The sequence below is a fragment of the Sorex fumeus genome, unplaced genomic scaffold, assembly GCF_029834395.1.
Source record: "Sorex fumeus unplaced genomic scaffold, SorFum_2.1 ptg000002l, whole genome shotgun sequence".
NCBI lineage: Eukaryota > Metazoa > Chordata > Mammalia > Eulipotyphla > Soricidae > Sorex > Sorex fumeus.
Window position 1 is genome coordinate 4,835,885 of NW_026606059.1, and position 27,912 is coordinate 4,863,796.

General features: G+C 42.7%; 1 protein-coding gene across 1 annotated transcript in view; it reads left to right on the forward strand.

The window, feature by feature from the left end:
* The first annotated feature begins 591 nt into the window (after nucleotides 1-591).
* Nucleotides 592-27,912, forward strand: part of RP1 (RP1 axonemal microtubule associated) — a 224,265-nt gene continuing 196,944 nt past the window's right edge. The window contains exons 1-2 of the mRNA XM_056112482.1: nucleotides 592-1,155; nucleotides 3,372-3,540. Of these exons, the coding sequence (XP_055968457.1) occupies nucleotides 592-1,155; nucleotides 3,372-3,540 (733 nt within the window). The remainder of the gene's footprint in view (nucleotides 1,156-3,371; nucleotides 3,541-27,912) is intronic.

A 27,912-nucleotide genomic window follows, 5' to 3' on the forward strand; every position in this document is an offset into this window, starting at 1 on the left:
CTCTGGCAAATGAGAGGTGGTCTTCTTTAGTTAGGTCACTCTTGGCAACTAGAAAGATCCACTAATTTGGTTCTGCTCCCAGAACGTCTCACACTGGGCCGTGTGTACTACAGGAATTCCTTTTGTTTGGTTTACAAGTGTGTCCTCATGTAAACAGATGGCGCAGTGACTCTATTCCACAAATTGGCTTTGAATGACCACTTTTCAGTTATAAATACAGAACTATAAAACCCAGCGATGATGCTTGTGCAGTCTTCCAAGGCAAGTATATATCTGAATATATACATGAACTTACTGACATGGGCCCTTATTCGTGTCTTTTGAGTACCATCTTTGAATTGTAAATAGCCTTATTGAACTTCTGCCCATATTCCTTCCTGCAGCTCCCTTAAAACTAATTTTCCGAACAGGCCGTTATAAAGAAAGAATGAAATCCTGGGAGTAACTAGAACGTCACACTGGACTGACTTGCATGAACGTTTTTATTTTATATTGAAAAAAAAATAAATGTTTTTAATTTAATTTAATTTTTTTTGGGGGGGTGCAGTTATCTGGAAATGAAAACTCTTCCTCCCTCTCAGGTCCTGCAAAATGAGCGACGCCCCTTCCAGGGGCTGTTCCACGCCCCGCCGCCTTCCCTCGGACGCGCCAGTCCCGACCCCGCGCGCGCCGGGGGTCGCGCAGCCCGTGGTGGCCAAGCGGATCCGCGTCTACAAGAGCGGGGACCCGCACTTCGGCGGGGTCCGGGTGGTGGTCAACCCGCGGGCCGTGAAGACCTTCGAGGCCCTGCTGGACAGCCTGTCGGGGAAGGTGCCGCTGGCCTTCGGCGTGCGCAGCATCAGCACCCCGCGCGGCCGGCACGGCATCACGCGGCTGGAGCAGCTGCAGGACGGCGCGTCCTACCTGTGCTCGCCCGGCCGCCAGGTGCGGCCCCCGGACCCGGGTCCCGCGCGCCCGCCCCCTTCGCGCGCGCCCCTGGCCGGCCCGCCGCGCGCCCCGGCCCGCCTGCTGGTCTTCAGGAACGGGGACCCCCGGACCCGGCACGCCGTGCTCCTGTGCCGGAGGGCCACCCGGACCTTCGACGCGCTGCTGCAGCACCTGACGGACGTCGTGCGGTACCCGGTGGCCAGGCTCTACGCCACGGACGGGAGGAAGGTCGGTCCCTGGGGCGCGCGGGACGGGGCTCTGCTGCGCCCCGGGCCTGGGTGCGGTGCCGGAGTGCCAGGCGGGGAGGGTCTGGGCGCCGGGGTGTGCCAGGCGGCGAGTGTGCAAGTGTGCATCCGAGTGTGCATGTGTGGCAGCAGGCATGGGTCCATATGCACGCTAGCGTGTGTGTGTGTGCACATCTGCCAGTGGGTGTCCGTGCGTGCGGGTGTGAATGCCTGCTCTGCTCCCTCTTGCTCAGGTGTGGGCCTTCCTGGTGGACGCCAGGACACTAGGACATGCCGATTGATTTTCCCTGTCCCAGTCTGAGCACTGCTCTAAGCCTGTCGTCCTTCTTGAGGAGGGGTGGCAGATGGTAACACGCTGGGCCCTGGGTACTCCGAAGCATTTTCCGGGGGTCTCTTGAGGAGGATTGGGGCTCGGCCGGGGTAGCCACAAGAATGCACATTTCTGCCCTGGTGTCCCCGTCACACCGGTTCCCTGTTGGCGGAAGGTGGACTTTCAACCACTTCTGAGCCCCTGTGTGGGTTCAGGGCCTCACCCTGCACCCAACAGGGTAAGGAAGTGCCTTGCAGTGGAGCTAGAAGCCCTTCAGTCCTTCAGTTCTTCAGGGTGGGGATGGGGGAGGCCTGGGGGGGGAGAAGGAGCGTGCAGGGTGGCCAGGGAAAGGTGCTGGACCTAGATCTGCTGTGTCCAGGGGCTGGGGAGGTAAGACTGACCCTCAGTGGGGCTTCAGAGAGAGAGACAGACAGAGACAGACAAAGAGACAGAGAAAGAGAGGAGAGAGAGACAGAGAGGGAGAGAGGGAGTCAGAGAGATAGGGAAGGAGAGAAGGAGAGAGGGAGGGAGGGAGAGAGACAGAGACAGACAAAGAGACAGAGAAAGAGAGGAGGGAGAGACAGAGAGGGAGGGAGGGAGTCAGAGAGATAGGGAAGGAGAGAAGGAGAGAGGGAGGGAGGGAGAGAGACAGAGACAGACAGAGAGACAGAGAAAGAGAGGAGGGAGAGACAGAGAGGGAGGGAGGGAGTCAGAGAGATAGGGAAGGAGAGAAGGAGAGAGGGAGGGAGGGAGAGAGACAGAGACAGACAGAGAGACAGAGAAAGAGAGGAGGGAGAGACAGAGAGGGAGGGAGGGAGTCAGAGAGATAGGGAAGGAGAGAAGGAGAGAGGGAGGGAGGGAGAGAGACAGAGACAGACAGAGAGACAGAGAAAGAGAGGAGGGAGAGACAGAGAGGGAGGAAGGGAGTCAGAGAGATAGGGAAGGAGAGAAGGAGAGAGGGAGGGAGGGAGAGAGACAGAGACAGACAAAGAGACAAGAGAGAGACAGAGAGGGAGGGAATGAGTGGGAGAGATAGAGAGGGAGAGAGGGAGGGAGGGAGAGGGAGAGAGAGAGAAAGAGACAAAGAACAGAGAAAGACAGAGAGGGAGGAAGGGAGTGGGAGAGAGAAGGAGAAAGGAAGGGAGGGAGAGGGAAGGAGGGAGAGAGAGGAAGGAGAGGGAAAGGAAAAGAGATAAGAGAGAGACAGAGAGGGAGGGAAGGAGAGGGAGAAAGAGGGAAGGAGAGGGAGAGGGAGAGAGAGAGAGAGAGAGAGAGACGGAGGGAGGGAGGGGGGAGGGAGGAGAGAGGGGACAGGCCTGCTCAGCTCTGTCTCAGATTGTCTTTCCGGTGGTCTCTGGGTTTCTGGGGCGGGAATCCCACTCTCTCCGCTGGGTTAATTCTGGAAGGCCGTGAGCAGGAGAGCAGTGGCTCTCTGTGGGGAAGGGACTGGGCTGTCTAGAGCTGAGGCTGAGCCCATCACCAGAAGAGAAACAGGTGACCCTAAAATAATTTGAGTCTCCGGGGAAGAGCGTGGCCGGGTCAGTTCCAGGAATTGCACAGCCGGCAGCAACTGTGAGGTGGGACAGTCCTGCGGGAATTAAGCTGGGCGCCTCCATAGGGGGCTCTCAGGAGCTCTGGGAATGGTCCACCCAGGGTTCTAAAGGCTCTGCCTCGACCCCCTAGTGCGCTCTCCCCAGGGGTCACTAGCTGGGAAGGAAGTAGCCTCTGTCCAGTGCGGTGGGACTTCAGTTGTCTGCGTCCAGACCTGCTGCTGTTGCCGATGACTGTCAAGTCTGGAGTTCCCGGAGGAGTCGCCGAGTTATGAGATTGTCCAGGGGAAGGAGCAGACCCCCCTTTTCTTCCTTCCTCCTGAACCCTGTTTCCTCCAGGTCCCTAGCCTGCAGGCCGTGCTCCTGAGCTCCGGGGCTGTGGTGGCAGCCGGCAGAGAACCCTTTAAACCGGCCAACTATGACGTCCAGAAGTACCTGCTCCCTGCGAGGGCACTCGGAGTCACTCCCCGAGCGTTTCCCAAGGGGAATGCCAGGCCCGAAAAAAAGAGTAAGTTCCTCATCCTCTTTTACATCTGCAGAAACAAAATTCTCTGCTCAAACTACCCCTTTCTTCACCATCCAAGAGAAAACGGGGGGGGGGGGCGGGTTAAAGCATCCCCACGGGAAGCTAGTCATAATTATAGCTGAGAAGAGTCTCACACATGATCTGATCATGTCTAAAGCTCAGCAGCGTATGTTTCAATTGATGCATTTTGAAAAAAAAATCGCACATACTAATTATTTTAAAAATAAAAGGCGCCCCCATTTCTTGATTGGAGATGAATTTTATGGAATGTGCGTCAGTGACATCGCTGGTAGTTGCAGAATTTTTCTCTAAATTGTACTTGCAAGAGCAGAGCTGAGCTCAGCAGGTTTGTAGAATGAAAAATAAAAGAGTCTCTACATGAATATGCCATTTTCTGAAGTTATTCCTATGAAAATCCCAGGCCCTTTGATTTATGATTTAGTTTTTTTTTTTTAAAAGAAGGGGCTCATAGCTTTGCGTGCAGGAGGCCCAGGGTAGATTCCTGGCCTTGCATGGTTTCCCTCAAGCACTGCCGGGATGACCTCCAGGTGTGACTCAACCCCTGACTCCTCAAAAAAAAAATTAATGTAGCCAGTAATCTAGGCACATACCTTCTGGGGAAATGTTGCACAGTGGGTTGTGATCTTTTGGGTAGGAGGAGAATGCCTTGATGCCCAGGTTAAATTTCCTGGGAATCAGGGCTCACGGGACCCAGTAGGTGAGCTCTGTGATCAAGTAGTGATTGGCATTTGTACCTGAATTTCAGTTCTTGTTTTACTTAGATTAAAAAAAAATAATGTGAGTTTTCACAGTAATTCCTCTATTTTATGCAGAAGTGGGCAAAACTCATCTATTTATTGTTGTCATTTATTCAGTAAATAATATATAACATTAACTTTGGTATTTTGTAAGCAGTTATGTCAGATATCTACTACACATGCAGTGCAATTCTACTGCAGTCACTGTTCTATAATAATTTTGTTGCTTGTGTCTGACAGAGGATTCTGAGTATAATTTCCTTTTTGTATCTTCAGAGAATTTTAGGGTTTTGTTTTTACTTAAATTATGAGCTTAAACTTGACATTTAAGTTACAATTTTGATAAAAGTGTGCCAGAATAAGATACACTATTTCTAGGTTTATACCTGAACGTAAACTCCTCATAAGGATTTGATATGAGAACTTAATAAGTACAAGTAGTCTGATTATCTCTGGAAACACGTTAGATATTGGGCCTATGTTAGCTCATTCTCTTTTGTGCCTTATCTTAAATGAGCTATTGTATAAAGTTGATGTTAATTATAATAATTTCTAGATTAAGCTAACATTTTAAATAATTAGAAGAATACTTTTGCTTAATGCTATTGATGTCTCTTTTGGTCATGCCTCAGAAAATAATGTATAATTTTACTTTGAGTTAGTAGCAGCACTTGTGTAGATTCCAAATAAAGTCTTTTAATTTTTGTTGGAGTCTTTAGCCATTTCTACTGTATACCTTGCTTGGCAAAATTACCTAATAATCAAGTGCGTTAGATTAAAATTCCATAACTCTCCTCATTGAAGTAGATTTTTGAATTCTATTTTAAGAGTAATTTGTAGAAATATACCAGGTCCTACACAGAATTCAATAGAGTGGACATAAATAAATATATTAGTACATTTTATTATTAAACCTAGAAAATAAAGTCTTTGTATACTAATTATTTTTACTTTTTTCCCTTTTCTGCATCTCCTATTGGATATTTATAATTTTCTCTCTTCCATGCTGTGTTTTGTTATGGGATATCTTTCATTCTTAAAATCTGAAAGTGAGCACATGTGTGTCCTCAAGCTCAAAACCCCAGACTTTCTCCGTTTCTCCTGGCAAAATGAATAATAATGATGGCTGCTCAGATCATTCTTTTGCTTCTGAAAATTATTTGGCCTTAGAAAAAGAAGATTCTCAGAATTTATTGATAGGCCCTTCTGAAGATGATATTGAGAAATCAGTTATTTTTAATCAAGATGGCACGATGACAGTTGAGATGAAAGTTCGATTCAAAATAAAAGAGAAAGAAACCATAAAATGGACAACCACTGTCAGTCGAGCCGAACTTCCTAATAATGATGAAAAGAGTGAGATAAATAGTTTCCCAGGAAGAACAGGTGATGGATCACCTGGTTTTAAGATTGCAGCTTGCTCCTTGTCGCCAGTTGTTCCGCCTCTGGAGAAAGGCGGTAACCAGGCGAGCAGTTTGACAGAGGAGATGAAGACTCAGGTGGCCGGGCCAGAGGGAGCCAGCTGGGAGAATTCTGCTGTGGATGCAGACGCCATCCAGGGAACTGAGGCTCAAGCCAAGCGCTTTTATAGGCCTCCTACTCCCGCGCTGAGGAGAGTGAGACCCAAGAAGCCTCTGATAGGGAGTGTGACCGTCGTATCCGAAACGGAAATTCAAGAGAAAATGATTGCACAGGCCCAAGGAGAAGACAAATCCGAGTATCACATGTTCACACATTCTTGCAGCAAAATGTCGTCGGTATCTAGCAAACCAGTGCTCGTTCAGATCAAGGGCGGTGAGCAGGTGCAGTCAACCTTCGGAAGAAAACGGGAAAGTGGCGGGCTCGAGTCAAGCGTGGTAGGTGCTGGCGTTATGGGGATGAGTCGGGAGCTGTTAGAGCTGTCCCAGTTGAAGGGCTGTCCACTGGCAATACCAGGAAAACCAGCAGTGGAGGAAGGTATAAGTGACAGTATGGCACCAGACGACCCAGGTTGTATCAAGGACTTCAAGACTTACGGGAGCGGTGATGATACGTTCAATCCCGTCTTGGCAGACGCAACTCATTCTTCAAGTGGCAACTCTGGAGTTGACAGAGCTATTCCTGAAACCCCAGGTCCAGTAGGATTCTCTACTGTCACCTCAACCGTAGACAGACTAATTCGGGAATTTGAGCAGTGTAGTTTAACAACACTTCCCAAAAATGAAAAGCAAATGTCATCATCTGTTACCGACCAAGCAAACACGAGACATCTGCAACAAATGAAAAATTCCAACTACTGGAATAGGAAAATTGCCTGCAAAAAAGTCCCCGGTAGAAATGACAGATTAAGCAAAGGAGGTAGAAACATTCAAGGCACTGTACTGTCTGAGTCAGAGAGTGCCCTTAAAGGGGGGACACTTTGTGAAGGAGATTTCCATTCAAGCGATATGGTAATTGAATCGAGTGATTTTTGTTCCCCAAGTAATCCCAATACTGTGAATTCCAAGAATTTTCATAAAAAAGCTTTAAATACTATTCAAAACCCCAAGATGCAAGGACTTCTAGCCAAAAGGAAATCTAAACAAGTCAATAAAATAAGCTTCGGAGGATCTCCAAAAATAGAAGTTGGTCAAAAAGACAAAGTGTTTCCTTATAAAGAATTGAAATATTGCAAAAGTGCATTTGAAAATAAAAAATTACTCTGTGCTTTTAGCTTTCTTGAGCATAAACCAAATGTGTTTTGTGGGCCTTCAGCTCAAGCAGACATGCCTTCTCGCTATTCTTGGGGAGTGGTAAAGAAGAGTTTAGTTTCAAAAGTTAACGACTCCCACATAACTCTTAAAAGCCAGAAAAAACAGAAAGGGGATAAGTTAAAATCAGCTACCACTGCAAAAAGCCAGTACGCTGCATCTAGGTCAAATTCTTTGGCTTCAGACCGAGCTCTTTTTCCCGAGGATAGTGCCCATAACTCAGTCCAAAATTATATACAGAGATGGTTGCAGAACGTAGATCCACATTCATCCTTACAACAGCAAAAACCTGCTCCCTTGTACAAAAAGGAAAGTGGTTTTCCAGAAAATAATTCCCACGCAAGTTCTAGGAAAGGAAAGCAATTTGTCATGGAAGGTAAAAGCCAGAGAACTAAAACGGCCAGGTTGGTAGGAAGTAATCCAGGAGAAGAGATAGGTAGATCTTTTGAGAAGTCTAACAGTGAAGAACTTCCTGAAGAGCTCTGTGAAAGCTGTGTTGGATCTCTGACTGAGGCCGACTTACTTTCCCTGCATCAACATTGGGCTTGGCCACAGTCAGTTCTTGATGATCACAGTGCTGCAGGTAGAGTATCTGGTGAAAAGTCAGGACCAGTGGTAAATCTTTATCAGGAAACCAACCTAGCTACAAAAGGGCTAAGAGTGGAGACTGCTACTCAAGTCGATCTCCTTGAAGGAGGTGCCCCCAGAGAACTCAGATCAGCCCCACTGCCTCAACAACTGCCAGTCGCAGTTCCTGGTGATCACTGGACTCAAAGTGGCATCGTTCAACTGCTTGGTTCCTTTGCAAATGTTTCCTTCCCTTCTCCACTGTGTGGTCCATCCACTAATGTCCTTCTAGCGTGGCTGCTGGTTCTGAAACTAAGGGGAAGTATGAACAGCATCGGTAAAGGCAGTGCTCATCCGACTGCTGATAGGACGTCGGAAATATTGGCCCTGTTGGAGGTTCTCAAGCACATTGCTGTCACGGAGGAAGCGGATGACTTGAAGGCTGCTGTTGCCAAGTTAGTGGAGTCGACCACAAATCACTTGGGACTCGCTGAGAAGGAACAGGACGCGGTTCAGACAGACCCGTCTGAAAATGGCTCAGTATCCAACATGTCGGAAGTTACAAAGTGCACTGGAAATGAAAAAGCACAGAACATCTCTTCAGATGAAGATGACTCTGCCAGTGCAGGGTGTGTCCTTCAAGGCTATAATTCAGACGTAACTTGTTCTCCTGGTGTGATGGACAGTACTAACACGATTTCCTCTCCCACAGAGACACAGAATCCTCGGGACGTTTCCCTGCCTAATGATGCCAATACATTGCAGCAGGCCTCCACGAACAAGGCTGATGTTCCAGGAGAGTTTTGTTTACTTCCTGATGCTGGGACTTCCCAGGAGGACTATGAAGAAAGCCATACTGCTAAGGCATTTTGCCCAGTGGGTAATTCCCATAGTCCCACCAAAGACTGCAACACCATCGACATTTTAAATTTTGGAGAAAATACATATCTAGATAATTCGGAACTGACTCAGGAGTTAGAAAGAGATGATGAGATTCAGAAAGATCTAAATAGTTTGGAGAACTGTCAGTGTGGACTTGGCTTTAGCACTGTGGTCTCCCATGAAAATACCAGTAATTTCAGTTGCTGTGACTTCTCCCTTAAAGCCATGGAATCAGAATCTCATAAGGAACAAAGTGTTGAAAGTGAATTTCAAAATTGTTCCTTAAAGAAATTCTGGGATAAAAATGCATGTGTGTCCTTTGATAAGGAACAGTCAATGAATTCTGAAGAACCAGGCTCAATAACTAACAGAATGACATCAAGTGAAAGAAACAACATTCCACAATGGGACTCTTCTGAAGAGTTAGAAAACCAGGATAGTGATATATTATGCAATATAAGGGATTACCTAAGAGAGCAAGCCACCGAAGAGTCAGTTCACCAAGAGGCAGAGGCTGGTAAGAATTTGGAATTGATGGAAATCCCTAGTAGGAACATTGCAGAAGACACACGGAGTGGTGTCATGTACGGGGCAATCACCAGGAGGCTAGCAACACCACCATCCTTAATGTTTTGCTATGATTCCAAACAAAATACCAAAAAGCAGCTTATTGAAGGACGAACTGAAATGAAATTGAAAATGATGGGGGGAACCATGGAAATTGGAAGCCTTTCAGAGTTCTCTCCAGATCTTGCAACATGCTTCAAAAACCCAATGAATCCTGATTGGTTAGTCTCTAGGCAAGACAATGAGAAGCAACAGCCACGTAAAACGTCCAGTGATGGTCCCAAAGACCCGAGTGGAGTGATGACTCAGGAGAAAGAATACAGCAAAGGCTTTGTTAAAAAGACAATAGAAAAACTTTATGGTAAAGCAGATGTTACGAAACCACCTTTGTTTTGGGGATCTCTACACAGAGCTCAGGTTTGTCCACATAATCCTCTGGAGTTTCCATGTGCTGAGAAAGTCAGCCTTTGTGACTCTGAAGGCCAGGCATTTGACTCTTCTTTACAGATATCAAGCAGCTCATCTCTGTTGCAGAAATCCCAGGGAGAAAGACAGGTTGCATGCGATTTTAACGATGAAAGAGCCAATTATGAGAGAGACATAGTAGAACATGGTACAAAACAGGATCATAATAACAGAAGCCCACGTGGCGCAGAGGACGGGATTTTGATTGACAGAGGCAAATGGCTCCTGAAAGAAAATCATTTGCTAAGACTATCGTCCGAAAATTCCGGCCTGTGTGGCAATGCAGATACTGTGTCGATGGACACACTAGCTGATAATACCAGCAATGAGGTGCCATACTCGCATTTTGGAAATTTAGTCCCACGCCCAAGCATGGCCGAACTGTCCTCAGAACTGGAGGAACTCATTCAACCTCTGGAATCGAAATGTCGTTATTTTAACATGCCTCCTTACAGTGACTCTGAGACCTCTCACCAGGATTCAGCAAGCGTTCAAAATAAATCATTTGCTGAGGAGAGAATACCAAATGACTGTGCTGAGGAAAAGGGTGAGCCCAGACCGGAAAGGGTGTGTACATCAGTGACTCATATCTTAACTTCTGGCAACAAGGTCCATCCAGTGTCTGATCACACTGTTAAAAACCAACCAGTACCTGGTAGTAATGTACTTCCTGGTGCGTTTCAGGAAGGTGATTCTTTGGATAAACTCTATGCTATCTGTGGTCAACATTGCCCAATATTAACTGTTATTTTCCAGCCTATAAATGAGGAAGACAGGGGATTTGCCTATGGTAAAGTATCAGATATTGAAAATTCCTTGGGTTTCCACTTATGGATGAAAATAGGTTCATATTTATCAAACTCAAACAAAAATATGTTTAGAGATGAGAATAATAAAGCAAGTAAGAGAAAACCATTTACTGATAATCATATTAGCAACATGCTTGATTGGTTTTCTTTCAATAACACATTTGATTCGATGGCTAAAAGGGAGAAGTTCAGAAGAACTACCTTCTTGAAGTTTGAGGAAGAAAATAATTTAAAGAGATTTAAGTCATATTTAAAGAAAAAGTTTTGTGTGAATTTCTTGGACACAGCATTGTTTTCTGTGGATGACGTGAATTCAATGCACATCAACAAATCAGGCTCCAGTTGTCAGGGAAATGAAATATTTGAAGTGGTTGATGAGAATAACAACACATTAAATAACAGATTCCAGAGCCCAGGAACAAATCTCAACCAAATTGTAAGCGAAAATATCAGCTATCATTTCTTCTTTGAGATGCTTGATCAAGGCTTTCTATTTTGTCAAGTTGCGATATCATTGAATACGGGGAACACCAATATGTTTAAATATTTTATATATTTTAGGATGAAAATCTTTCCTCTGGGGAGAGTAAAACCAATGAAACATCGTCAGTCTTGAAAACATTATTGTGAAAGGAGATTTATAATCTCAATATTAGCACACTCTTAATTCGCCAGTACATTCTCCCCTTCCGCCCCATAATAGTATGAAAAAGCACAAGGAATAGATATGGACCTGATGATTTAATAAGAATTTCCTACTTCTTTGTAAATCTACAACTTTAAAAAAATAAAATAAAATAAAGGGGAAAAAAAAAAGAATTTCCTACTTCTTCAAAATGAACTTACCCAGACAGATTTCTCTTAGATTATTTAATTTGACATACTTCATTCTTCTGTTCTTAATTTTTCTAATTTACACAGTTTCCATTATTCCCCAAGTATTTTTGTGTTTTGTTTCCTGGACATAAATAGCATTCTGGATCAGTAATTTCTCTCATGGGTCAACATAGATGTCCTAAGTACAAAAGTATATATATTATGTGCACATATATTTATGTAATGAGTTCAGAGAAGAATGCAGGTTGACTATATTGTTGAACAAATTTGACAGACTCATGTGAACTTTACTGATTTGATGAAGGTATAAAAGTGACATGTCCATAATAGATTTCCAGTGCCCGATATTGAATCTTATTTACTTAGTGTATATGCGAAATGAATTTGAAAGTATCGCCACAGGACAGGATTCATCAGTTTCCTCATGATTGGAAATAGATACTGCATTACAAATAAATATACCTCTCTGATACTTTGCCTACAAATTGCTATTTTATAAATATTAGTAAAACATCAGGAAATTTCAATCGGTTCAAAAATGTAACAATTTACATTCTGAGAATTACATTAATGGGAGCTTAAATTTTATAATTTGTAAAATAAAAGATAAAGGTGATTTTAAAATTCTCAAAACTGAAATAGATCGATGTGAAGAGTAACTTGACAGATTTCTTTCTGTTTTCACCTGCATAATATAGGTTAGAATTAAATATGAATAAAAACATTGTGCCTAGAATGATAAGTACATTTGGTTAAACTGTGAATTGTGTGTTTTGAATTTACTTGGGGCACTTTGTAATTAAACCAGGAAAAATTTAAGATACTTTGTATCATGGTATAGTATCAATTTTTATAAAACATTGAGATCTTGAATGTTGTCTGGAACTGACTCAGTGTATGATGAGGAATGTTCTTGGAGTCTTTGCACATATGGGAGTCTTCGTAAGATAAAATGGGTATTGAGGACCTAAGTGTAATGAATTCATCAAAGATGACCTGCTATTTATTTCACCGGATGAAGACTACCTCTATGTATAGAGTGCTTGTTCATCCTGAGTAATGCGATCTTCTAATTGAACAATTTCAGGGGTTACTCCTGCCTCTTTGGTCAGAGCAAAAAGCTCTTACTCCTGGAGGTGCTCGGGAAATCCTATGGGATCCTATGAAAATTATCAAGTTCATGTTAACACCTGTGACTAGCAGTGACATAGTTTGGCAAAATGAAAGGTCTAAAATTGTGAAGAAATAGTAAAGAGAATAATTAATGTGAATTAATTTTCATGGGAATTCATTTTGTGCTCCCTGTAGGAATTGGACTCTGGTCGTCTTACAGTTTTATTTAATCATTTTTATTTAGTCTCTTCATGGAGACTGGGCTACAGATAAGAGATGTCCAAGCAGGAGGCAAAGTCCTTCAGTGGCGCATAGGAGGTGTTGTGTGAAGATTTGGGCAGCATCCTTTGTATCATGGTATAGTATTTGAAAATTAGTGCTGCAGGTGTTACTGGAGAAATGTGCAGGGCTGTGTAATAGACTTATTTAAAATGAACATGGAGGGGCCGGAGCGATAATACAGTGGGTAGGGCATTTGCCTTGCATGTGGCTGACCCAGGTTCAATCCCTGGGATCCCATAGGATTTCCCGAGCACCTCCAGGAGTAAGAGCTTTTTGCTCTGACCGAAGAGGCAGGAGTAACCCCTGAGCATCGCTGGGTGTGACCCAAAAAGCAATAAATAAATAAATAAATAAAATTAAATGAATAAAATGAATATGGACGCCTTGAGTTCTGGGACTGGGAACCATATCCTGTTCATGTGTGTATACCATGTGTTACCTGGGATAGGGCAAATACTCTGGAAATGTGTTCATTGACAAGAGTGTTGAAGGCAATTGTTTTTTATCTTATTAACGTCAGACCTGGGCTGGAGTGATAGCACAGAGGGTAGGCGTTAGCCTTGCACATGGCTGACCCGGCAGACCTGGTTCGATTCCTCCGCCCTTCTTGGAGAGCCCGGCAAGCTACCGAGAGTATCTTGCCCGTACGGCAAAGCCTGGCAAGCTCCCTGTGACGTATTCGACATGCCAAACACAGTTTCACAATGGAGACGATGAAACAACAAGTTTCACAATGGAGACGATACTGGGCCCACTCGAGCAAATTGATGAACATCGGGAGGACAGTGTTACAGTGATAACTTCAGACCTACAGATATTAAAATACTTTCAAAGATATCCAGGGTAGACCTGTTTCTGATGTTTACGGAGCAGTATCTTCACCGTCTGTAAAAATGACTGTGAAATGATTATTTTCTTTCAAAGGACCTGCCCTCCTAATAAGTTAATAAGATTAAAAAAAAAGACGTCCATAAAAAAGTCATATAAACGAAAGTTAAAAAAAATAAATAAAACTTTAGCGTTTAGAATTTTTAGGAATGTTATCCAGACTCTGACTCTTATTTTAGAAATGCCAGAGGCGAGGCGCTGGACTGCAGACTCAGAAGCCTCGCAGAGGACCAGGCGAGGGCTTGGGGGTGGGGGTGGGGTTGAGGGGGGAGCCGGAGGGTGCAGTTCCTGTGTACGCCACCAGATGGCAGTTGTGCAATGCCTTGGCAGAAGCTCGGCTGCCCTTGGGAAGGTGTGTCCAGTGAGTGGGCTTCTGGCATCTGCTTCAAAGGAAGCCGCGTGCCCAGTTGCGTAGTTGTCTTACAACTCCTAAACCCAGAAGGAACTGCAGTGCTCAGAACGAAAAGAACGATCTGGGGCTGGCTGGAGTTTTAAGTGTGTTGTTGAAAACCTGTGATGGACAGTTAGGAACATGCCCAGCCAGTAAGAGGAGTGGGTGCACTTGGCAAACGCAGACTTCAGCGTGACTTTCATCAGATGAGCTGAAAGGAACGGAGGAGGCTGATGCTTCACATCTGGACGCTGCTTCCCCTATTTTTCTTTTCTTTTCTTTTTCTCCCTTGTTTTGCATTGAGTTTATGTCTTCATTAGCTTTCTGCCAGGTTTGTGTAGACCATGGAAATCAACTGCTATTTTGCCTGGTACCTTCCAACCTTTTCCGTGACTGTACTGCCTTGTCTTGGTTTATTAGACAAACCTGGGGAAAAAACCTGTAAAAAATCAGTGTGTTGTGTTTTATCCAGGAACGTTGAAACACTGCTGTTACTTCTGATCAATGATACATGGTTTCATTTCAGCCTCAGTGTGAACTTTTGTACAACAAAAAATGTGAGTTTTGTCTTAAAAATACATTGTTCTCCAAGCCATGGAATAAAATTCCTGGTACTAATCTCGGCCACTCTTGGGTGTTAGTCTCCTATTTTGTTACTTTATGTTCCCCAGATGAATGCGATCTTTCTATGTCTATCCCTTTCTTTCTGACTCATTTCACTTAGCATGATACTTTTCATGTAGTACCACTTGTATGTAAATTTCATGAATTCATTTTTTTCTAACAGCTGCATAGTACTCCATTGTGTAGATGTACCAAAGTTTCTTTAACCAGTTCTCTGTTCTTGGGCACTCATGTTTTTTCCCAGATTCTGGCTATTGTAAAGAGTGCTGCAATGAACAAACAAGTGCAGATGTCACTTCGACTATACATTTTTGCCTCTCTGGGATATATTCCCAGGAGTGGTATTGCTGGGTCAAATGGGAGCTCAATTTCTAATTTTTTGAGAATCAGCCACACATGCTAGGGGAAAAGGGAGCTCAGATAAAGAAGGGAACACCAAATAAAAGGTGTTGGGAGGATCCTCCCAGGATGGGAGAAGCATGCTGAAAGTAGACTATAGACCAAACATGATTGCCACCCATTGCCTCTTTTGCAAACCACAGCACCCAAAAGGAGAGAGAGAACAAAAGGGAATGCCCTGCCACAGAGGCGGGGTGGCGGGAGGGGATGGGGATTATAGGGGGGTGGGTGGGATACTAGGAGCATTGGAGGTGGAGAATGGGCACTGGTGGAGGGATGGGTACTTGATCATTGTATAACTGAAACCCAAGCACAAAAATTTGTAAGTCTACAACTGTACCTCATGGTATCTCACTAATAAAAGTTAAAAAAATTAAAAAATTACCAGAAGTTTATTAAATAAAAGAATAGAAAGTCTAGAATTAGGCCCACATATAAAAAAATCATTGTTAGTAGCAAGGATCGACTGTTGAGAGTGGAGGGGTGTGACGAGAAATGACAACAGTCAGGAATCAGCAATGATCCCAACGTAAAACTCAGTTTGGGGCTGGTGGCTGCAACTCATTATTTGGGGGATGGGGTGGTAGGGCTAGAGGTTCCCAAGCAGTTCTTGGGGTCTTGGGGGCCATTCTTGGTGATTCTCAGTCAACCACGCTGGATGGCTCTGTGCTTGGGCCACGGGGTGTCCTTGGCGGTGACAGGGCTTCCTTCGCTACGTGCTCCAGTGAGCATGCACACCGTCTTGAACTGGGATTCGAGATGTCTGTCCTTTTTTTAAAAATTTATTTATTGACTCACCATGAGAACAGTCACAAAAACTTTCAGCTCCAGTCTCTGTCGGTCATACAATGATCAAACACCTGTCCCTTCACCAGTGCACATTTTCCACCACCAAGATCCCCAGTATAACCCTCCCTCCCTCTCTCTCTCTCTCTCTCTCTCTCTCTCTCTCTCTCTCCGTTGATCACATTCAGTATTACAACAAAAGACCCAACACTGTTATTTGGAATTTTCCCCAACATTCAGACCTGCCACAAAGACATCATTAGATAATTTGTTTTCTATTGCTGATTAGGAAGAGCATATGGTGTCGTGTGGCCACAATAGCGGCCACGCGAATTTGGATTTCTGATGTTTTAGTAATAAACCTAGAGGGATTATTGCCAGAAGCCCCTGGTTTCCGAGATTGCTATGTGTGCCTCTGGGAGATGCCTGTCCTTGACATAGAGCTATATCTCCAAACAAAAAGAAAAAAAATTGGGGGCTTTGGACTACTACTTGTGAACTCTGTGTTGCTTAATTGCCCCAGACGGTGCTTGGGGGGATTAATTCAGGGTCAGCTGTGTTCCAGGAAAACACCTTAATCCCTTTCTTACCTACCTGGCCACTGCCAACAACATATCTTGAATAGAAATGAAGTGAGTGAACCGTGCATTTTGCTTTCAAGATTTTCACACAGGTGTTGCCGCCTTGGCACGAACTCATCAAGTTTCCTTGCCTAGAAAATGGGGCGCTCACTTTAAGGTCTTTAGGAGGAGCTAAAAGATTGGGAAATGATCGTAGATGACGATTGTAAAGCTTTTGGCATCCAGCTCGGCACACAGTGCTGAATATCATTTTTGTTCATGTTTGGGCCACGCTCAGTGGTGCTCAGGGCTTACCCCTGGCTCTGAACTCAGGGAACAGTACTGGTAGGACCCTATGGAATGGTCTATACGGAATGCTGAGATCAAGCCTGGGGTGGCCACGTGCAAAGTAAGTACCCTACTGCTGTACTATTGCTCTGGCCCAACAGTGCTGAATATCTTTCAGCTAATCCTTTTTAAATGGGAAATTTATTGCATGCACTTCCATGAGAAAATGGGGACAATATGGTAGCCCCCAAAGTAATGAACACCTACCTTCCCATAGGAATTCTGTCTCCAAGTGTCAGCACCCACCCCTTCACACTGATGATTTCGAAAATGGGTGGAGAGCAGGAGGAAATGACCTACTAGGCAGAAGATGAAAAGTGCCCCATCCTCTCCCCATATGTCTGCTACAAACTTAATCAGTTTAGATAATTGGCTACATTTGATACTCTTAAAGAAGTTGGTGCTTCCCCTCTGTGTTTAGTTGCCAGTACTGGAAAAAAAAAAACCCAAAAAGCCAATATCCCCAAATCGTAAGACACAATAAAATCCATCCCTCCAAGGGCAGGGAGATGGCTGGACGTTCGGAGCATGTACTTTGTGTGTGTGTATTTCTGGGAACCCCAGTTCCAGCAGTGCTCCACTTTCTTCTGCCCCCTCCTCCACCAAGCACCAACGGTGTGACTCCCAAATAAAAAATGTCCTCCCAAAGTTGGTTGCTTTTCTAATCAAGAAGGTAGGATGCTCAGATATGCGAAAGAACTACAATTTCGACCATATTCTTAAGATCCTTTGCAAAGGTGACTGATACTTTGAATCCTTTGAACCCTACTTAGCGCCAAATATTTTTCTGGGTGCTTTATAGGTATCCTAGTCTTCACAATACTCCCTTGGGTGGTGGTTATTACGGCAGTATCTTACCTGGTGGGAGGAGGCCAAAGCTTGGGACTGTGCTTTATAGCATTCAAGAATTTTCTTGGGTCGTTTCAAGGAGCTCCACTTTCAACATATAAAGGCTTTATTTTCCAAGGACGTGTTATAAGGTCTTATAAAATATTTGTAGATAGCAAACTAGAGTATTCCTAAAATCGCTCTTTAAAACTAACAACAAACTCCACAAGGATAGTCTTAATATGTTTGATGGTTTAAGGTAGTACTATTGTTCTGAATGTAAAAAATCACGGTCACGGTCCTCCCATTGTTCATCAGTTTGCTCGAGTGGGCCCAGTAACGTCTTCATCGTGAGACTTGTTGTTACTGTGTTTGGCATATCGAATATATCATGGGTAGCTTGCCAGGCTTTGCCATGCAGGCTAGATACTCTTGGTAGCTTGCCGGACTCTCTGAGAGGAGCGGAGGAATCGAACCCGGGTTGGCCATGTTGGATGCGTGCAAGGCAAATGCCCTACCCGCTGTGCTATTGCTCCAGCCCGAATGTAAGCAATAGTTTTTTTAATTTTACTTTTAAACTTTTTTATTAGTGAATCACCGTGGGGGTACAGTTACAGACTTAAAAACTTTCGTGCTTGAGTTTCAGTCATACAATGATTGAGTACCCATCCCTCCACCAGTGCCCATTCTCCACCACCAATGATCCCAGTAGCCCTCCCCCCATCCCCACCTCCCCTCCCCCCCACCCCCAGACAGGGCATTCCCTTTTGTTCTCTCTTTCCTTTTGGGTGCTGTAGTTTGTACTAGTGGCCATTGTGTTTGATCTATAGTCTCTGAATGTAAACAATATTGAACATAGATTTTTAACTGCACTATAGTGGCTGAGTTTAAGAAATGGAATTCTTTCTTTCTTTTTTTTTTTTTTTGCTTTTTGGGTCACACCCGGCGATGCTCAGGGGTTACTCCTGGCTCATGCACTCAGGAATCGCTCCTGGCGGTGCTTGGGGGACCATATGGGATGCTGGGAATTGAACCTGTGTCAGCCATGTTGGCTGCGTGCAAGGCAAACGCCCTACCCGCTGTGCTATCGCTCCAGCCCCAATGGAATTCTTTCTAAAGGATATTACATCTTCTTCACTAACGTTGGAGTTGCTTAGTATACCCTGATTTTAGGTGAGCTCAGAACCCTTTTATTTAGCCTATAGTCAAGCCAAAATAATCTAACACAAAGCTATTTGACAATAAAGTGTTGACCATCTTATGAATTTATTGAATACTATATCGCATGTGAAGAAAACAGAATTGACTTATGGGTTCTCATTAACTTACACAGTTAAAAGCACACTGGCCTTAAAGAATGTTTGAAGTATTGAACTGAAATTAATAGTGGGTTGGTGGCTGTGCTGAAGTGATGCTGTTTTCTTTTTTTTCTTATTTGCCAGGTTTCTTTTTTATTTTTTCTCCCATATATTACAGATTTCTCTCTTTCTCGCTGTCATTTTTATTGTGGAGGTGGTAATACCTATAAACATAGATGAATAGAGCTAAATCTCTTGAAATTCCACAAAATTGAAAAACCTAGGGTAGGTTGATAAAGTAAATTTTCCCCCAAAACGATATCTTTCTTTTTTTTCACAGGTATATAAATTTATAATGTTCTGGATAATTCTGTGCCTATCTGTTTTAAAAGTTACATGCAACAGATGAGAGTCAGCTATTGTAAGAATGAAGATAATTAAAAGCATTTGAAGGGAGAAAAATATGAATAGGTCTATAAATGTAGGATAGTGTGTTTTATCCTAAGAAAGGGAATCTTGGCTTTATGTTAGAAAATGTTGGCTGCATGCAAGGCAAATGCCCTACCGCTGTGCTATCGCTCCAGCCCCGTATTACAGTATTAGCCCAGTATTACTGTATTAGCCCAGTATTACAGGTACTACTTAGGTAAGTATTACAGGTACTACTTAGGTAAGTGACTCTGTTTTCTTGATCACTGTGTGGCTGGTTGAGAGCTGAGATTCACTGCCCCAGTTGTCCTGCAAACTGTCATCCTGGGGAAAGAGCCAAGTGGAGAATCTGAAGCACAGTTCCCCAGAATGCATATCACTTACATTCCATTGTGATGTCAAAAAGCGATTAAGAGGAAGAAAGTTGTGTATCTGTAAATGTCACCTTTGTCTTTATGTATATTTCTGACATACCTATCTATATCTCTATATATTTGTGTATATCAATGTCTACTTTTCAATTTGTCCGGAGGTTAGAATAATAGAAAAACAACAAAAGATGATGGCCTGTAAATCATTGAGTTGCTTTCCCTCTTGAGAATAATCAGCTTTTACAAGTCTTTTCATCTTCTTGAGATATAGTGACACATGATGACATTGTATAAGGCATACAATGTGGAGATTTGGTTCACCTGTATTTCGGAGTGTAAGGTTTATTAATTCTTCACCTCAGATAATTACTCTTTTGTTGTTATGGCACACGAATGGGAGTCCAACTTGACTAGTAACTCCACATGTGCAAACCAAATCATTGTTGACTCCAGTCAACCATCCTTTTATTAGATTCTTCTACTTACTCATTTTGCAACAGAAAATTTGTGTCCTTTAATTAACATATTCTTAGGTTTCGCTCATCTCTTAACCCCTGACAACCATTTCTACTTTTTGTTCCTATGAGCTCAATGATTTAATATTTCATATTTAAGTAAAATCATAATACTTGTCTTTTTCTGTCTAATTTATTTTCTTTGACTCAATGTTCTCAAGATCCATCCCAATTCTCCCTCCCTCTCTCTCTCCCTCTCTCTCTCTCTCTCTCTCTCTCTCTCTCTTTCTCTCTCTCTCTCCCCCCCTTTTTGGCTTTTTGGGTCACAGTGTACCTTGGTCAAGGTATTACTTAGGTCATCTGGTTGGTGCTCGGTGATTATTAGGACTACACTGATAAGCTGTTGGGGACCTCTGGGTTGTAGCCCATCATGAGGGAACTTGCAGTGCTCTGGTTGAAACGAGTTTATAGTATGCAAGGCATGAGTCTTAATTCCTACACTTTCTCTCAGATTTTTTGTCAGTCTTTGAAATGTTAACATTCTCCTGTGTATTTAGTGATATCTCTGTATGCTGTTGATTTCCATTTCCTTGATAACTGAGGATGTTTGCTACTTATATCTTTTAGGATCTATGTTTTTTTGTTAGATGTTTGTAGTCCTGGGGTGCTAAGAATTCTTTAGATGTTTGAGGTATAAGACATTTGGATGTATGTTTTGCGCATATTTTCTCCTGGTCTATGGCTTGCATTTTTATTTTCTTACTGGTGAAACTTTCACTGGAGAAACTTTTTAATTCAGATAAACTTGAATTTATTTTTAAAAAAGTTATGTCTTTCAAGATATATCTAAAATGTCTGCCTAGTTCAATGACGTGTGTTTCTCTTACAATTTATTTGGGGAATTTCATGAGTTTTTATTTTTGTACAAAGTCTATTTGATTCTATTAAAGTTAAATTTTTATATGATGGGAGGTAAGAGTCTAGGTTAATTTTATTTCATATGGAAATACAATTTTTTTACCACTCTTTAAAAAATATTATTCTTTTCCCATTAGACGACTTTGAATTAAAAAAAAGAATAGTCTCATGGTTGAGGAAAATTAGTCAACCATGTATGTGGGGGAGATTTCTGTTCTCTTTATTGCATCGATCTTTCTGTCTATTGGTATGTCAAAACACACCGTGTTGATTGCTGGACCTTTAGAATAAGCCTTGAAATCTCACAGTGTGAATTTTCCCCACTTTGCTCTCTTTCACAATTGGCAGCTCTATGTTCTGTTGTTTCCCTCTTCACTAGACTCTGGAACTGACTAGTGACGGCCCAGCTACCTACCTTGGAATTTCCTCCCTGTGGTAGTTGAAATAGCTTTAGGATTTACATTGCTTGGTGAAAACAGAAATCACCGGAAGAGGCAGGTGGCAGGACTGTTCTTCTTAGAGGCAGCAGGTACAAGAGCCACCAAAAACCACACCTAACAGTCCTGCCCGTTGGCCAAGCAGTCTTGGACTCTCAAATTGACATTTGGCTACTTCAATGTCTGAGACCAGAAAAAAAAAATCTAGACTTTTCTGGCATGGCTTGAGAAACAGTTCTCTTCCACTAGTCCTTTATTTTATGTTACTCAGAATTTATTTATTTTATGGCTACTTCTGATTTCACGCAATCAATCTTTCTCAAACAATAGGGGTTGAGATGGAGTGATCTGCATGTTGCCATGTTTGGAACAAGGTTTTCCATGGTTTTTATTTGTGATTCTGAAATCTGGCGAAAACCAATATAAATATCCTTATTGACACTGTCCTAAAGCAGTGGCCACATCATTCTTGGGAGAGTAATCTCTCTTTACTCATTTCTTTTCATAGCTATGCATGTGAATTGTGATCACTCAGGCATGCATAGAAACAGGCGCTATAAATTTCATCTTGTGCTTCAGGAATGCTTAAACACTTTATTCTTTGAAATTTACAAAGTTAGCACCAGCAATTAACTTACTCCTTTTGTATGCTTGCCTATTAAAAATTAACATTTCTTCCCAGACCCAAAATGCTTTCACCCTATTTCAACATTGTCCAAAGTTTCAAGCATCAGAAATTTTAGTTCGAGATATAATCTACACATAATCATCTCAAAGATCACAAAATTTCTTCTTGTGATGTTTTCATATAATCTAAATCAGGTATGGTGGAGCCACAGGCTATGATCCATCTTGGACCGAAATTTCTCTCCATCTGTAAAGCTGTTAAACTGCAAACAGGTTTTCTGCGTCTAAAAGGCAGTGGAAAGCAGGCAAAGAATAGACATTTCCACTCCAAAAGGGAGAAATCAGGAGAAAAGCAAATCAAGCCCCAAGCAGTTCTTGAAGCACGGCAGGGAAATTCAGATTCCAGGGCCCTGAGAATAATCCTCAGAAGGGCTCTTGCTCTCTGCCCTTTCCAAGACAGCTCCTTCTCCAGACGGGGCTGAGTCCTCTCTTGAAGTCTGCCAGTTTGGGGAACCCACCCTTTTGACTTTCTGATTGTTTCTTTAAATTTTCTCCACTCGTAGACCCTTTCATCTGATGAAGTCAAATTCTTTGAAAGTCTTGTTGGTGTTGTGTCTGGGCATCTACAATTTTTTTTTTAGAAATGTTATTATTTATTTGTTTGTTTATTTTATTTTTGAGTCACACCCGGCGATGCACAGGGCTTACTCCTGGCTCTGCACTCAGGAATTACTCCTGGCGGTGCTGGGGGACCATATGGGAGGCTGGGAATCGAACCTGGGTCTGCCGCATGCAAGGCAAACGCCCTACCTGCTGTGCTATCGCTCCAGCCCCCACAATTTTAAAGAAAAGAATTCTCCAGAAATTCTTCCTGAATAATATCTCATCTCTTTGCTTTTGCTGAGTGGGACGTTTGGACTCAGAGTCCTCTGTCTAAACCATTTAGCAAATATTAAACATTTCTGCCACTCCAGGGCCCTATTTCCAGAACCTGAAAGATACATGGACAGTTTGAGAATTTTCTGAATTATCAAGTGCTGCTTTTTTTTTGTTTGTTTAACAATTCCTCCCTCAATTTGTCTCCTTCCTCTTGAAATTTATCAAAAGCACAAAAGATAAACCAGTCCACACCTTGACTTTGATTGGAAATCTCACAGTGAAACATCTGTTTCATCACTTACAAGTTCCTCTCCTCACCGAGAAATAGCAAGGTGTAATTCAGCCCAATTCCCTGTGGCTTTATGTCATAAATGGGTAATTAATTTTGCCAAATGCTTTTTGGGAGGGCATCTGTTTGAAATGATCACGTTATTTTATTCTGTTAATGTGATGCATCACATTGATTTTTTTAATTTAAAAAATTGCCAAGGTGTCAAAAATCAGATGGGCTGGTCACGTAATGAGATTTAAAGACGACCGCTGGACTAGAGCTGTTACCCACTGGATTCCACGGGATGTCAAAAGACCGCGTGGCCGCCCACCTACCAGATGGTCAGACTTCTTCGTGAAGATCATGAACGATCGGTTTGAGGCCCTTCATGTTCCTGGAGCGAACAGATGCCATTGGGCTACACTAGCATGCGACAGGGACAAATGGAGACGTTACTGTCGCCCACTCGAGCAAATCGACGATTAACGGGAAGTTAAGTGATTAAGTGATTAATGTGATGCATCACATTGATTTTTTTTTTAATTTAAAAAATAACAAAAACGCTTTCCTGGCCTAAGCCTAAAGCTGCATATGGTTAGCCTAATTTAATAATATGTCATTAAAGATATTTTCATTGATGTTCATGAGGGTTATGACTCTTTAGTTTTTCTACTCTACCTTTGTATGATCTGTTGTCGGGATATTGATTATCTTATGCAGTGAGTTGGGAAGTAGCCCAAAGGATTTATGTAGGGTTGACATTTTTTCCTTAAAGGTTTGGTAGAGAATTCACGATCTGGGGCTACAATTATTGGTAAAAAATGTTTTAACTCCAATTAAAAAATTTAAGGCTGGAGCGATAGCACAGCGGTAGGGCGTTTGCCTTGCACGCAGCCAACATGGCCTACCCGAGTTCGATTCCTCCGCCCCTCTCGGAGAGCCCGGCAAGCTACCGAGAGTATTCGATATGCCAGACACAGTAACAACAAAGTCTCCAATGGAGACATTACTGGGCCCGCTCGAGCAAATCGATGATCAACCGGAGGGCCTTTACTTTACTTACTTACTTAAAAAATTTAAGAATATATATGATTTTAAAATTGTCGATGTATTTTTACCCATTATGGAGAATTAAATCTTTTATCAAACTACTCGTCAACTTCTTTTTTGTGTGTGTGTGTGTTACACCCGGCGATGCACAGGGGTTCCTCCTGGAACTGCACTCAGGAATTACCCTTGGCGGTGCTTGGGGGACCATATGGGATGCCGGGGATCAAACCCGGGTCGGCCGCGTGCAAGGCAAACGCCCTACCCACTGTGCTATTGCTCCAGCCCCATTACTTGTCAACTTCTTACAGCTTATTTTTTTTCTCTAATCCTTTTACTCTCCCCTGGAGCCCAACCTTTCTTTCATGTTCTGAGAGGGTTTAGATATTGAGAAGGTTTCAAATGTTGCTTCCACCACCCTTTCCTGCTTTCATGATACTGAACTAGCTGGGCTAGGTGCTTTACAAATTCCCCGAATCCAGCTCATTATTTTCTTTGTTTCTGTTTTACAAAGATTATGTCACAAGGTATCGTACCGTTTTGTTAAATTTCTACAGATTACTTTTTTGCCTGCTTTTTAAAAAAAAAATCGTGATCATCGTGATGGATTTAAAAAATAAACTTTGGGGGTAACAAATTCTATTAGCTTTATTTACCTGGCCTCACTTGATTAAAACATTAAAATATTTTAGATATGTTATTTAGATACATATATTACTACCTTATATATTGCTCTCTTAGATATACATTACTACCTTATAAAGATTGTTAATTGATAGAGAACAAACACAATTATTTTTCCATGACACTGGGTAGCTACTAGTGACTGCATGACTTACATATTGACTGATTATAAGTTATAAACTAGAAGATGAATTTTAGTTCATATGTTAGATTTTAAAGGCATTTTTAAAACATCCCTTCCCAAGGTCAAGACTTTAATGATTTAAAGAGATGCGAAAACCAATGGTATCATATTTCATTATTTTCATTTATTTCTACTCCTATACCTTTCATTATTCTCCATTTTACTTGTTGGAAAATGCAATTTCTTTTCCTATTGATTTGGTCCTTGTACATTTAGCAAATATTGATTTTCTCCTGGACTCTTCTACTTCATTTTGAAGAAAGCAAAAGTTGGGGTGCTTTATTTCATTTTATTCAAACAAGCAGTAACGTACTAGTAATTCTACAGAAAATCACCTGAGCTCTGTAGTGTGTGATGGCAACTTTACTGCTTCTGCCTTTGTTAAAAACAGACTCTCATCCTCCTTTAATTCTTCAAAATTATTTGCATGCTCTTAGTCAACCGAGGTGATTTGGTAGCCTATTATAGACTTTACCATGTGAGACAAATAAGATAGACTTTCTTGCGTTAGTGCTAATTAAAAAAAACACATTAATTTAACTTGAATTTATTGAACAGTAAGACTTTAAGTCTAAAATTTGCACAGCTAAGATGAACTGGGAGTGATGTTACCCAGGCAGCCAAAGCAGGTATTCCTGGCTACGCTCCTGATCTCAAGAACCAGTAATAACTATTCAAACACAAGAAATGGCAAGAGAGTTTGGACAGCGAAGGGGTTGAAGTGCTCACTGCCTCAAAGAGAGGAGGGCAGAGTGCGCTAGATTGGGAAGAGAACCTTCATTACCCTGGCTGGCCCTGGGTCCCTAGAAGAATTGAAACAATGGGTGTTGGAGTGATAGTACAGCAGGTAGGGTGTTTGCCTTGCACATGGCCAACCTGAGTTCAACGGGAGCCCCCAGGGCTTCCTGAGCACAAGACCAGGAGCAAACCCTGAGCACAGCTGGAGGTGGCCCCCCCAAGACAAACAAAAGAATAGGAGAAATAGAAGACAATTTCAGTTGCAGATGGCATGAATTCATAAACAAAAGAAAAGAATCACGAAGACTCAACCAAAACCTAGCGATGGCACCGGAGCCAACAAGAATGGTTATTCTAAAAGACATGAGACCAACACAGACGTGAAGGCAAAGGAGGAAAGAACTGAATTCTTGGTGGGATCATAAATGGTGCAACCTCTATCCAGCCTGGAGGATCTTCCAAAGCGTTCAAACTGCATCGACCTGGTGATCCAGTGACTCCAGTTTTCAGGATCTATCCAGAAATGAAAGCTATAACTTGAACAATACATCTGCTCACCAGTGTTCAAAGCAGCGTTATTTACAAGTCAAATAATGGAACAACTTAAGCACCCCACTGTAAATGAGTGAGTAAAAATGTAATTGTGTGTATGAAAAATGGGAAGTCCTAAAGTCTTGGTGAGGCAGCACAGTAAGGAGCTGCTCTCCCCGACCCCCACACACGACCTACCCTGGTTGATCCCCATCACCCCGTATGTTTCCAAGCCTCGCAGGGTTTGAGCCCCATCACCGCAAGCCACGCCGGGAGTGATCCTTGAGTGCAGACCCCAGAGTGAATCCTGAGCACTGCTAGATGTCAATGCCCCCAAACAAAACATGGAGGTTACTCAGCCCTTAAAAATAAAATTCCATAATTTTCAACAGCATGCATTATTTTTAAGGAATTGTGCCATACGAGTTAAGTGAGATAAGCACTGTCCTATCATACAATACTGTAAAACAAAAACAAAAGAAGATTCATAGAAAAAAGATTTGTTTTGTGGCTAATTAAGAGGAAGATTCTGGGCTAGTAATTTAGGAAAAGAGAGTCAAAAGGCGAATTTTAGTAATAGGGTAGATTAGTACTAGGAATATTACCTAAACATGGTGACTAGGTAACACTGTTGTATAGATATTTTCATTTCATTTCATCATCCTGTTATTCGTCGATTGCCTCGAGCAGGCCCCAGTAACGTCTCTTTCATCCTAACCCTGAGATTATATTCAAGGCTCTTTAGGAGAATGAGACCCATCATTGTTACTGGTATTTGGCATATTTGGTACGCCACGGGGAGTTTGCCAGACTCTGCCCTGTGGGTAGGCTACATTCGATAGCCTGCAAGTTTGTCCAAAGTAGAAATAAGACAATAAGATGTCATAAAAAAAGGTTCTGTTAAGATGTCGTGTGGCCGCAAATGCGGCCGCGCGATTCCAGGATCTGGATTTTATAGTCTCTGAGTCTTGGCCGCTGATGGGATTACACGGCGCCAGGGGGCCAGGTGGTGGGTGTGACCCCCGCCTACTGGAATTTGGAGGATCTGGGTGGAAGATGCTCGACTCCAATTCGAGTAGGCTTGGAGGTCTCGGCCCCGGAACCCGCGTGGCTTTGTCCCTCTGCCAGTACCTTCATGTGTGCGGAGAGTGGTCTCAGCATGGTGGTGGCTGGTCCTGGAGGTCTTCGGCTGCCGTAGCCCTGGTCGGGGTGGGGAGGAAAGCTCAACCTTTATATATAGATATAAGAAAGATATAAGAAAGATATAAGAAAGATATAAGAAAGATATAAGAAAGATATAAGAAAGACAAGAAAATAAATCCTGAAAGTTCTCTAAAAAGGATAATTTTCCTGCCCTGCCTCCTTTTTCCTTTTTTAACAAAGTAAAAAAGATGAATAATAGTTGAATCTACGGTGCAATCATTTCACGGGGCACGCACATCAAATATGTATCCCGTATACATATGTATACACGCTGTATCCCTTCAACTGATAGAGTTAGATGTCAATTGTTTCTCAACAAAACTAAAAAAAAGGAGAGTAATATTTACTTCCAGACTGGGCACATGAAAATCAGTTTTAAATGTAGGAAATTAAACCTCTAGTTCTGAATTGTACCGACTCACGTTCTTAGTCTGACTTTGAGAGTACGT